We start from the raw sequence: 12,496 nt of genomic DNA on the forward strand, positions 1-12,496 counted from the left end.
TTTCTTACTGGAGCTAGATCCAAACTTTCTGTTCACCCACCATATCTGCCCATATATGTAGTACGTTTCTCAGTTTCTTGCAAAGCGAAATTTGTCATTATCGTTTCTGCGAAAAAATCCCATCAACTTATTTGTTCAAAATGAGAGTAAAATATGTTATGTGTTGGCACAACTTGTTCAGTTACCATAGGTTTCTATGAAAGACAACATATTTTTAGACTCATTAGTCATTTTATAATAGCAAGTAACAAAGTCAAGCAGGCTGTGAAGTGGTGAATCGGAACAGAAAGAAACAAAAGCATATAATGTACCGGATAGAACAATGAAATAACCTTGGTCTTCATGATCATAATAACAAGAAGAAACATAGACAAAGGAATAGTCTAGATACAATGTAAGCAAAACAGGGAAAACACTTGTGTACATAAAACAAATCACTCGAGCAAAATATTTATCCATCCACCAACCAATCGGAGGAAATACAGATAACAATGATTCGAAAAAGGCAGAGAAAGGAGAGAGTGATCGTCGTGTTAGAAGGAACCAAGGCATCCACAGGTGAAAAGGGTGCTGCTCCACTGCGGTGGGCATTGCGCAAAGTTGTCAACCCGAAGGATGAACTTTTGGTGCTCACCATCCTTAATCCGCTGGATGCTTTGGGATCACCTAGTGTCGGCTTCTGTTGTATAGGGGATCAACAAAGTAGTCTTCCTTATGAAGGAGATAAATACATCGAGTTCTCTCATGAGCAGATAAATCAAAGAAGACAAGCATACTTAAGGATCCTCAGACCTTACTATGACAGATGCAAAAACACTGGTGTATGTCTTCTTCTTTTTTGAATAGCCTCCGACTATCAAAAATAGGCTTATTGTACTCAGAAGAGTCCTTCATGGATAGTGTGATCGACTCGATTATATCGGTGCACACAACAAACTCGCATGGATATGCATGGGAGATCCCCGTTTCCTACACGTACTGCTCGTGAAGCAATACTAGGATTTCCTAGGCAAATTAATGCACAGAGTGATAAGGATGTTAGGAGAACTATATGCTCTATTGTGCCTTTAAGACACGTATGAATAGCTTCCATCTAAGACAATGTGTTTTATGCAGGTGATATTTCAGGTAAAGGTTGCAGTTGGAATCCGGCCGATGGCAATCATGATCGAGGAGGCAAATAGTTTCAAGGCCACCTGGATAATCATGGACAGGTCTCTCTCTCTCTCTAAAGCAAAAAAAAACAGAGATATAATTTAAAATTTCAACTTGTTATTATAGAATACGAAATAAGAGCGAGAAATTCAATGCAATAGCGGTTGAAAACACAAGACATAAGAAATCAAAAATCAAGAAGTGTCCGTATATTAAGTATGGATAGTGACTAAGTCAATTTTATAAAAAGGATAATAGTTACTAAGATTAAACTGATATCAAATGCAAAAAATTCTGGACCTTTGCAGGTGTTTTAGTGGTGATAAGAGTCGTCTTGGAGGTGATTTCAACACAGCGGTAGTTAATGACAATGAGGAAGCCGAGGAACATAGGTTGTCCTGTACTCCAAGTGATGTTTCAGGAAATTTTAGGGGTAAGGGGATAAAGATCAATCCAAGAATATCTGACCAGTTGAGGCAGCCAGTACAGCCAGAAGGGGAGCCTCATGTTTCTAATCCAAGACCTCTTAAGCTTCTGAAGGAGACAGTATCACAAGAGGAACCACATATTCGTGATTCTTTGCCGACTACCAGGGTTAAAAACCGGTTTTTCCATCCATCTTTTCCAGGGAACACTAGTGCTAGTGCTGAAGTTGAAAATGAGGTAACCGTCAAGCGATTTGCTAATGAAAGTGGATATCCATTAAAAATCAATCAAGTTAAAGAAGAAACTGGAGATGCTGTATCATTCGAGTTGTCTGGAGAGGAAAGTGAAACCCCATCGATAATCGAACCAATAGTAGAGGAATCTTTAAATTTAGCAAAAGTAGAGTCCCCTAGAAGTGGTCCTAGTTACTACCCTGAACAGAGTGGTCGAAAGGAGATCCTCAAAGGAGGAAAAGGGACTAGTGGCTCCAAAAGGCTCAAACCTTCAGGAGCCAGAACGTCCTTATATAATAATATCTCATTTGGCAGATTCTCTGAGGCCATGCTTGTTCTCAGGCAACCTTTGGAACTAAGCTTGGAAGAGATTGTAGAATTAACAGGTGGCTTCCATCCAGACTGTTGCATTAGTAAACATGAACAGTTTGAGCTGTATGACGGATTTCTCAGGGACCCTTCTTTCCATGCTGTGGTTAAGAGATTGAATGGTGATCCAACTGGCGTTATTGAAGCTGAGAAGCGAGTAACATGTTCGTTGTTTCACCGAAATATCATGGAGCTATCAGCTTATCATGACAGTGCAAATGTAACGGCTTTAGTCTATGCAATCGCTGATAAAGGAACACTCGATCAATATCTCTACGGTGAGTTTAGAATCTCCCACCCATCAATATCAACCAATCTAGCATGTACAGAAAATTCGCTATGAGTTATGAATAACCTGACACAACCATTATAGCTCAACTATTGAATTGTTTATTCGTTCTCTTACAAAATTAGTTCATTTAGATTTCCCTATTATATATCTGTCAAGAGTATCATTTATATAGGTTAACTACTAAACCGTTCTCTTACAAGATTAATTCTTGTTGCCGTATGTTTGTGACCCCGATCCCATTGTGGAGTATTAACCATATGTACCTTACCATCTGTTGGACCCTTTGTATATACAATGTCGAAGCCTCCTTCTATAAGTTCGAGCTTTTAGAACAAGTGGTTCTCAACAATTCTTTTAGATTTCCCCACTGTATATCTGTTAGAAACCTAGAATATCATTCATATACATATTTAAAAAGTGAACTTCCTTTTGTATGTACTTATTTCCTTCTGTTACTTATTTAGGTTCAACAGCAGACCAGGTGGGATTGACATTTAAGAATAGGATGAAGATTGCAACAGAAATTGGTCGATGTCTGAGATACATGCATGAAGAATGTCCTAGAGGTCCTGTTGTGCATAGCAACTTACAGCCATGTAACATTTTCTTGACACATGACTTCCAACCACTAGTAAGAACATTAAAAAACCCTGAAATCTTTCATGGACAAACACTTCACTTCTCTACCTTATATATCCATTGATGTATTTTTCCCTTTCCTTATGGTGTAACAGGTCTCTGGATTTGGGCGAGCAGTTTGGCTGCAATTTGAGCAAGTGATGACTGATCGTACCAACAGGTCTGCATTTTTACAATCTCTACTTGGATGAACATATAGAATATCTCGCTGTCTAACCTAAGAGTCTAGTAGGTTTTCTAAAACCACTAATTCTTGGTAGTTTTGATTATGTCATATCTTATAATGATACGTCAAATTCCGAAAGATTTTCAGCCTTAAAAGAGTAGAAGTAACAAAGAAGTTGCAGAAACCATCATACGTAAGGTTCTAAGCTTTCAACATATTCTTGGCCTAAAAGAGTTTACTTCCCACGAAAAGGTACACATGCGAGCCCACTTCAGGATTTGTATCGATGGAGCTAGTAAAGTCCGATGTCTTTTCGTTTGGAGTTTTGCTTCTCAGACTTTTCTGCCTGCGAACGTTACCCCGGGATAACAAGCAATTGGTTGAGTTGGTCAGTACTTCAATAGCTTCTTTCCCTTTTTCCTGTTTATGAATATTTTGTTTGACAATTTGCTTATACCAGTAAACATGTCGTCAATATTCTGATTGATGTTTCTTGACATTTCTTCACTTTGATCTTTATCTCTTACGCTAACAATATCAAAGAGAACCCACATTGGGATATATGTTAGTTGTTCGATTCAAAATATTTTAGGATCTAAAAGCATTGCCACGTCTTGATTGATGTGTAGGCACGACCATTACTGGTAAAAGGCGCATTTCATGAGCTACTGGATCAAGATATCGCGGATGAAGATATATATGAGATCTATAAGGTTATCTCTGTAGCAATCCACTGCACAAAGACAAAACCTCTGTCTAGACCAAGCATGAGTCAGGCAAGTCAACTAACTAACGAACATCCGATTGCATGCTAAAGCAATGAAATTGAGTTACACTACATATGACGTTAACTCAATTACGACAGAAAGCGCCTATGCACTGTATTGAATATCAATCTCTTTTGTTTCTCAGGTGGTATCAATCTTGCAGGGAGATAATTCGTGCATTATAGGATCATCTCCATCATCTGATGGCAGTATACATGGAGAATTTAGTATGATTTCTTAAACATCGGATGCAGAAAAAAGGAAAGAATGTATTATTGTAATCATTTTATCTTTTTTAGACCATCTTAGAGAATGAAAGATTTATCATAGGAAAAAACTAAGCTTGTAATTGTACGTCTACTAAATCTTACCACCCATTCGTGGTTTTTGTGAAATGAAGCACATATGACTAGGAACAAAGCTGACGGTCAAAATGATAGGAATCAGGGACGTACGGGCCCACTGTGAAAAATTATGTCTCTCTATATTCGATTCTCTCTTACTCTATTTCAATTATTTACCCCACCAGTATGGCACTAAATAGTCTTGCTACTGACGGACCATATTGAGTTGGGCAGACCCAAAAAAAAAAAAACAATTATCACAAGTGTGTCATTAGTCCCAAAAAGTCTAAAAAAAATAATTATTACAAGTGTGTCATTGGTCCCAAAAAGTTGTTTTGTATTGGGCACTTTCCAAACCAACGTGAATTTCTCCTTTTCAGCCATTTCTTCTATTCTCTTCTCTTCTCTTCCACCATCCTAAATCTTAAACCATGAAAACTATATTCTAACACTAACATTAAACACTAGAAATTTGAATATGCACGCGACTAGAAATTTGAATATGCATGTGTATAGTGGCTGAATGAAAAAATTCGAAAACCCCAAGCTTAAACGACCCGGCTAGGTCGTTCGTTGTGCACACCAAACGGTCTGGTCACATCGTCTGGACTGAGTCCAAAACGATGTGGCCATGTCGTTTGGGATTTAGACTTAGAAAAATCCCCAACGATATGGCCACACCATTTGGACTAAGTCCCCAACGATATGGCCACACCGTTTGGGATTTGAACTTTGAAAAATATAAAGTTCTATTTTTTGGCCTCTTGACCGGTGTGGGCACATCGTTTGGACTAAGTCCCAAAGTCGTTTGGGACTTAGTCCAAACGATGTGACCACACCGATAAGTTTTTTTCTAAGTCCAAATCCCAAACGACATGGCCACATCGTTTTGGACTTAATCCAGACGGTATGACCAGACCGTTTGATTTGCACAACGAACGACCTAGCCAGGTCATTTAAGCTTGGGGTTTTCGAATTCAACTTTTTGGGACCAATGGCACACTTGTAATAATTATTTTTTTTGGGTCTGCCCAACACAATACCAATTAATTATTAATTTTTTTGGGTCCGTCAGTAACAAATACCAATTAATTTTGCCGATTAATTGTTTTTCTTTTACCTATATAAACCTCGGTGAAATTTCTCGGTACATTCAACCAATGAAAAACTGATAAGAGCCTAAAACTGTAGTTTTAACCCCTTAACAATATAACTGTTAGACCAATTATGTGATTAATAATATAGGTTTATCACTAATTACGTGTTTTTGAGTATTTTAGGTTTTGGAGTTGAATAAATGTAAATTTGTTACTAATTAGGTGCTAAAAGGAGTTAAAGTGATTGCTATGAAAATTCTATGAAGAAAGCCCAAGTTTCATGGAGAAAAAGCTCTTAAAAAGCCCAAATCAAGCTGTTAAGTGAAAGTTAAACCGGATTAGAAAGCTGAAGAAAAGTCAACAAAACTTCAAAAGGCTATATCTTTGGGCTCAGACCTCGGATTTGGGCCCATTTTATTTCAAAATGACCGGCTCAGAAAGCTTTTTCCAAAGGTCCAGACCTTGACTTGATCAGAGCAGTATAAGTTGATGAAACCACGCGCTACAGTAACATGACCAGAATTGAAAGTCTTGGATTCAACAAATTGGGTTTTGGGCTCGATTTTTTGGCCCAAAACATGGCTCCAAGCCCATGCACGAAATTGGGGATCTCTTTCTCTTCTTCAAGGGAAGAAAGGAGGCAGACTCATTAGTTAGACCTAGATTAGAAATAAATTAGTTAGACTCCATTAATATACTTTAGAACTTAGTGGTTTAAGGCCTTGTTGAATATAATCAATGCAATCGCACTCGGCGAAACGAGACTAGTTAGAACTCCATTTTTGGTCACTTATTCTAATTTCTCATATTTGCTTGAGGACAAGCAAAATACTGTTTGAGGGTGGTTTGATAAGAGCCCAAAACTGTAGTTTTAACCCCCTTAACAATATAGTTGTTAGACCAATTATGTGATTAATAATATAGGTTTATCACTAATTACGTGCTTTTGAGTATTTCAGGCTTCGGAGTTGAATAAATGTAAATTTGTTACTAATTAGGCGCTAAAAGGAGCTAAAGTGATTGCTATGAAAGTTCTATGAAGAAAGCCCAAGTTTCATGGAGAAAAAGCCCTTAAAAAGCCCAAGTCAAGCTGTTAAGTGAAAGTCAAACCGGATTAGGAAGCTGAAGAAAAGTCAATAGAACTTCAAAAGGTCATATCTTTGGGCTCAGACCTCGGATTTGGGCCTATTTTATATCAAAATGACTGGCTCAGAAAGTTCTTTCCAATTGTCCAGACCTTGACTCGATCAGAGTAGTATAAGTTGATGAAACCTCATACTACAGTAACATGACCAGAATTGGAAGTCTTGAATTCAACAAATTGGGTTTTGGGCTCGATTTTTCGGCCCAAAACATGGCTCCAGGCCCATGCACGAAATTGGGGATCTCTTTCTCTTCTTCAAGGGAAGAAAAGAGGCAGACTCATTAGTTAGACCTAGATTAGAAAATAAATTAGTTAGACTCCATTAATATACTTTAGAACTTAGTTTTTACTTAGTTAATTAGTTTTAGTTAGTTTTTAATTAGTGAATGATAAAGATAATTAGTTTTATTAGTTTTAATTACATTGTTTTAATTTAGACTCCATTAATTAGTTTTATTACACTGTTTTTAATTTAGTTATTGAATCATTGATAATTTTTCATTAGATTAATAAAAGCCAAGTTATTGTTCTTCATTATGTTGTCTTATTATTCATATGTTAATGATAGTCTAATGAATTCTAGCTAAACCTCGATTAGAGGGATTTGATGAAGCTTGGATGAAGACTTGATGTGTTAGTTAGAATTATTGCATTTAAGAGTTCACTCTAGTATGTTAGTTGATTCGCCATAAGAATGAGTTGAACTTCCTCACATGCTAATTATTAGTTGGCAGAGATTGTCATGAATAATTAGGGATCAAAATTAATCTTAATTGATTATGATTGCAATAATCTACACTAGCATATTAGGAATTTATTTAAGTGAAATCAAATCTCCTTAATCTCTTCTCCATATTCTTCTCTGTATTTTATTCAATTCATATTCAATTGCTTAGTTAAATTAGTTTAAGTTAAATTCATATATTTAGTTTCATAGTATAAATTCACCTCTATAAATATTACTCTCACCATTGTTCCTTTGTGTTGATTAATTGATTTCTTTATGTCTTAGTAGTTTAGGAGTGGAACGATTCTGTATTCTATATATTGCATAAATCTATATGTAAGAATTGGAAATAAATAATTGATTCCATAAGAATAAGGTTAGAGCAATCTAATTGAGTTTTTACGGGTTATCAAATGTCGTCGCTGCCATCTTAAAGTCTTTCAGGACAAGAATTCAATTGCTTGAATCCAAGGGGAAATCCCCCATTCTCTACCCACCCACCCTTTTAATTTTTCTTTCTTGTTTCTCATATTTTCGTTACTGTTCATGCTTGAAATTCACTGTTTTAATCCGCCATCCCTTTTGCCTTGTTCAGAGCGCGCCCGCCCTCCCTTATGTCTGTGGAATCACAGCGAAGAATACTGTGATAAAGGTATTTTTAAATTTCCGAAAATTCTGAAAATTTTCAGATATAATATATAAGGTGTTATTGATTTACTGGAATATTTTCAGAATTTTCCTAATTGTTTTACCTTGTGAAAAAATACGATCTTTACAGTGCTAAATTTCAGTTTTCAAACCGTAAGTTATTGAAAAGCAAATGAGTAAGGTTACTTAGACAGTTCCAAAAATTCTAAACTTTTTACAGGAGTATCTATCCTAAGTTAGGAGTTTTCAGTAAATATTTGACGAGTTTTTTATTTGTTTTGACCTCCTAACTAGTGGAGTGTTTCCAGTATGTTTCTGCAGTTTTGCAAACACTTAATTTCTGGAACAACAGCCAATAAGAAGGGTTTGTAGAACTCCAATTTCTCTAAATATTTTACAGGAATACCCATGATCTGTCAGGAGTCTCCAATAAAATTTTGGCTATTTTTGTCTCTGGTTTGATTGGCTAACCATTCCGTTGTTTGTATTGTGTCCGAAAACTGTTTCACAAACTTTGAAGGGCAGTAGAAGAACTTTCATAGCTCCGATTGATCTAAAATTTTACAGGCTACTTGATAGACGTCTTAGCAAACTACTGTAAAAATTTCAAATTTTTTGGAGAGCGCAACTCGCGCCCATACAAAGCAAAGGTTGAGCGCGACTGCTTGGCTCAAAACATCAACTTCTCGAGTTCCACCGGCGCGACCAGCCCTTCCACGAGCAAATCCCGAAGGCACCCCTGCGCTCAACTCACTGAAAATTGCCTCAGGAACGAGCGCGACCTACGCCCTTCACAGGCAAATTCTGAGCGCACCACACGCTCTCTTCTGGAGCAGCCCAATTTTCACAAGTCAGTCCAAACTTCCATTTCTTCAAGTTATTCGGTATTTCTAACTTCTTCATACGCGTAGCAATGAGGCATTCAGGTACTCCTTCTTCCACTCCTCGCCTCTTCTGTCAGAGGAGTTTCAATTCTAGTATAATCAGGCTTGTTTATCGTAAACGTTAACGTACATGCCTATCTAGAAATTTGTAGTTAGAGTTTTGTTTGCATGTTAATTGTCCTATAATATATTTGTAAAACCAATATGGCATATCAATATGTTGACAAACAATCATGTGATTCTTATGCAAACCCTTCACCATGTTCATGCTGTGGTAGTCCTTACCATTGGGCTTCTCATTGCCCATCATATCAAGAGCAATCATGTAATTATTATGAAAACCCTTCACCATGTTCATGTTGTGGTAGTCCTGACCATTGGACTTCTCATTGCCCATCATATCAAGAGTTTAAGCCTACTATAGGATATAATAATAATTATGAACCTCAATTTTCAAATTTTTATAGTGACCCATACAATCAAGAGTTTTCTAGTCATCCAAACCATACAGGGAGTCAACCAGTGTCGTCTACTTCTAGTTCTGTGATGAGTGTGTACAACGAACCAAACACTTTTCCGTGCACAATTTGTTCAGATCTAGACCACACCGCCCATTCATGTCCCATATTTATTCAGCCTCAACATAACCCATCACAGTACGAGATCAACCAGAGTCACTCCAACACCAATAACTATGACTATCACACACCATACCAGCCAGACCCTTCCACCATGCCAGAAATCACCCACCCATCTAGTTCGTCACCCTTCCCAAACCAAATTTCTCAAACTATGCTTCATAGCCTAACTATGCTTCAGAACATAGCCCAGATGATTTCCATGATCTCCTCACCTAACAAAGAACTTTCAACCTTGCCAGAGATCGACACACAACTAGAACAACCTATTCCCATAACCACACCATTCAACCTAGTTAAGACATACCCTGAATTTCATTAATCATTACCTTCCCATGACCCTCCCATTAACCATTATGTTGACTCCACACCCCACCTGGATGAGGAAATTCTTGAAGACGACTCTTTAGGACATGTGTTGGATGACCACTCCAAATTAAGAGATGCCACCGAGGAACCTCCCATTGATCCATCTGAAGATGAATATAAGAATGACACATTAGAAGATAATTATAAAGATGTGACGGAGGAAGAAGTTGATAACTATTGGCATTCTCTTAATATGGACCCTCCTGTTGAGCATGTCCAAGCCTTTGAGGTTGCTAACCGCACTCGGCTGGATGATTCCTTGACACATTCAAATGATACCATTGAGGATACTTTAAGTGTTTTAGAGGAAGAGGGTGAGGAAATAGAGATTAACAATTCTAATATAAGGCATGAACAAGGTCATGTGCAGGAATTAAAGGAAGTAACTTCTTTATCGCAATGTGAATCTTAATTTAGTTTGGCAGCTGAGGAAATAACAATGGAAAAAATTGATGAATTTCTTAAAGATAAAGCCACGAACCACAACTTTATAGATTCAACTAAGCTAGATGAAGACTTCAATTATTTCTTAAGAGCGTGTGAGGATCCACCAACTAATGAACCACCAACCACCCACCATCCACCTGAGTTACCACCTCCTAAAATCCAACCATCTATCACAACTAAACTATCAATTCACCCACCATTTTAGAGGAACCTCGAATTTGCACTTGAACCTATTGCCTCAGAGACACTCTATAATTTTTTCAACCCTTACGGTGAAGAGTGTTTGCCTAGCACACAATCCCATGAGTGCATCATTCCTATAGTTGAGAGCCAAGCTTTGACCGAGTGTAGTGAGAAACATACTTTGTCTTATTTTTTCTCATCTGAGCCTCATGAAAGACATCAGGATCCATACTTCATTACTTTCTCACCTAAAGTATCGCTAATTTATCTTTTGGGTCATTCCAACTTTTAACGTAGCTACAACATGATGGTTTGCATATATTCTTTGATGGGTTGCATAAGTTTTCTTTCATTCGTCTACATGATTGCTTCCAATTACACAACTTCATTCTGTTTGGAGGCGCATTTAGTATCATGTTTTTATGGCTAGACCCCCAACTTTTTCAACTATTAGTTTATAGTTGACCACGCATCATCTATTTTGTGCCACCCCAGTTTTTTGCTTGTTTAAGGGTGTATTACCGAGTCTAGGAATCGACTTAAAACGACCCTATATTAAGTCTAGGGGAATCTGACTTTAAAAGACCCACGTTTAAACAAATTTTCTAAACTCTGTTCTATAAAATTTGTTTGGGGGTGGGGTGTTGATAAGCACCCAAAACTGTAATATTAAACCCCGAGAGACATAGCATTTTGGTCGATTATGTGTTTAATAATCATGTAATAATTATATTTTCGTACTTTTGCGGGTTTCCGCAATTAAAATGAATATAATGATAAAACATGCATCAAAATGCGGGAATCTTTGGAATATTTGAAGTTTCCCACTCAACCCCGTGAAGCCCAACAAAGCCCGACTAAAGCGAAGTTTTCAAAAAGAACAAAACCGGTCTGAAGCGGGTCCACATATAAAGAAGCGACAAACTTTGAAGCTCAAATCGGATAAATCTAGATGCCGGCGTTGGCTAGTGAAGCTGCCATAGCTACGGCTGACGAACTTCTAGGAAGGGCCGAGAAAGTAAAGTAAAAGGCCAAAATCGACGCCGCCACTGGACACACTAAGTGGACCCACTCTGCGGACCCAAAGGCATGACGAGTCAGCATATAGGCAGGTGGCAAGTGATGAGTTCAATTTGGTGCCACTTTGCAAGAGGAAAGACACGTACCAATTCAATGTTTGAATTGAATTGGGCTAAAAGACGAAAACAAAACATAAAAAGACAAAATCTTATAAAGAAAAGGACAAAGCTAAATTAAACCGGGTAAAACCAAAACTTTGTATTTCAAGGTTTTGATTCTCTCAATTCAACAAAAGGCCAAAACTAAATTAAAACCATCTCCAGTCTCCAGCCTATATATATGAGGGGGTATCCTTCATATATCTTCCTTCAGCATTTTCATGTTTTAGCATCCGCTTAGCTTTAGTTCGTTTTCTTTCAGTACTTACATTCTGTCATTTTCATTCCAAAGCAGCTTAAATACTGTAAGTTATTTTACCCTTAATAATGATAATTTCTTTTCTAGTTTAATTCCTTTCCTGCATTTATTTACTTAATGTATCTGACAAGTTTTATTATTCCTTCTATGACCATGAGCTAATCCCCCGGGGGGGGTTCTTTTCTCTGTGAAAATCGGATTGACTCGTTAATATTCTAGAATCACTACTTAAGATTTAGGCATAGATTAGACATCCGGTCCCCAAAATGGCCGAGGCGTACCAATTTGGAGTGTTGATGCTCGAAACGGTCTCGTCTTGCGATCCAAAATGTCTCGTAGCGACTCTGCAGTGTCGGTGACTCTCCAATTTGTCCGGTGATGTGAAATCGAGCGGGGAGCTGAAATAATATACGAGAGATGAGATATTAGTTAAACTCCTTATGCTTAGTGCAATGCGACCTAGAGATGTGGGCATCGCTAGGGATCAATACTTTCGGCGTCGTCTCCGAACACAAGGCAATTACGGATGTA

At 37.6% G+C, this 12,496-nt stretch overlaps 1 protein-coding gene across 3 annotated transcripts; it reads left to right on the forward strand.

The window, feature by feature from the left end:
- Positions 1-330: 330 nt before the first annotated feature.
- On the forward strand, positions 331-4,442 carry LOC147516528 (uncharacterized). 3 transcript variants are annotated; one of them, XM_086589076.1, is made up of 8 exons: positions 331-821; positions 1,117-1,214; positions 1,464-2,461; positions 2,940-3,106; positions 3,210-3,274; positions 3,533-3,668; positions 3,910-4,056; positions 4,193-4,442. In XM_086589076.1, the coding sequence occupies exons 1-8, from the start codon at positions 492-494 to the stop codon at positions 4,286-4,288; spliced, it is 2,037 nt and encodes a 678-aa protein (XP_086445202.1). In that variant the 5' UTR covers positions 331-491; the 3' UTR covers positions 4,289-4,442. The 3 variants fall into 3 exon arrangements, with proteins under 3 accessions (XP_086445202.1, XP_086445203.1, XP_086445204.1); XM_086589077.1 differs by lacking the exons at positions 3,533-3,668; positions 3,910-4,056; positions 4,193-4,442 and adding an exon at positions 3,428-3,518 and having other exon boundaries at positions 349-821; XM_086589078.1 differs by lacking the exons at positions 3,910-4,056; positions 4,193-4,442 and having other exon boundaries at positions 350-821; positions 3,420-3,555.
- Positions 4,443-12,496: the final 8,054 nt, after the last annotated feature.

This window comes from Coptis chinensis, chromosome 2 (assembly GCF_015680905.1).
Source record: "Coptis chinensis isolate HL-2020 chromosome 2, ASM1568090v1, whole genome shotgun sequence".
Lineage (NCBI taxonomy): Eukaryota > Viridiplantae > Streptophyta > Magnoliopsida > Ranunculales > Ranunculaceae > Coptis > Coptis chinensis.

What these genes read in the sequence shown, in the direction of transcription:
- LOC147516528 (XM_086589076.1), top strand. Translation starts at nt 492, where the DNA reads ATGATTCGAAAAAGGCAGAGAAAGGAGAGAGTGATCGTCGTGTTAGAA. An exon ending in CACATGACTTCCAACCACTA is followed by an intron (nt 3,107 to 3,209) that starts GTAAGAACATTA and finishes ATGGTGTAACAG; the next exon opens with GTCTCTGGATTTGGGCGAGC. An exon ending in ACAAGCAATTGGTTGAGTTG is followed by an intron (nt 3,669 to 3,909) that starts GTCAGTACTTCA and finishes ATTGATGTGTAG; the next exon opens with GCACGACCATTACTGGTAAA.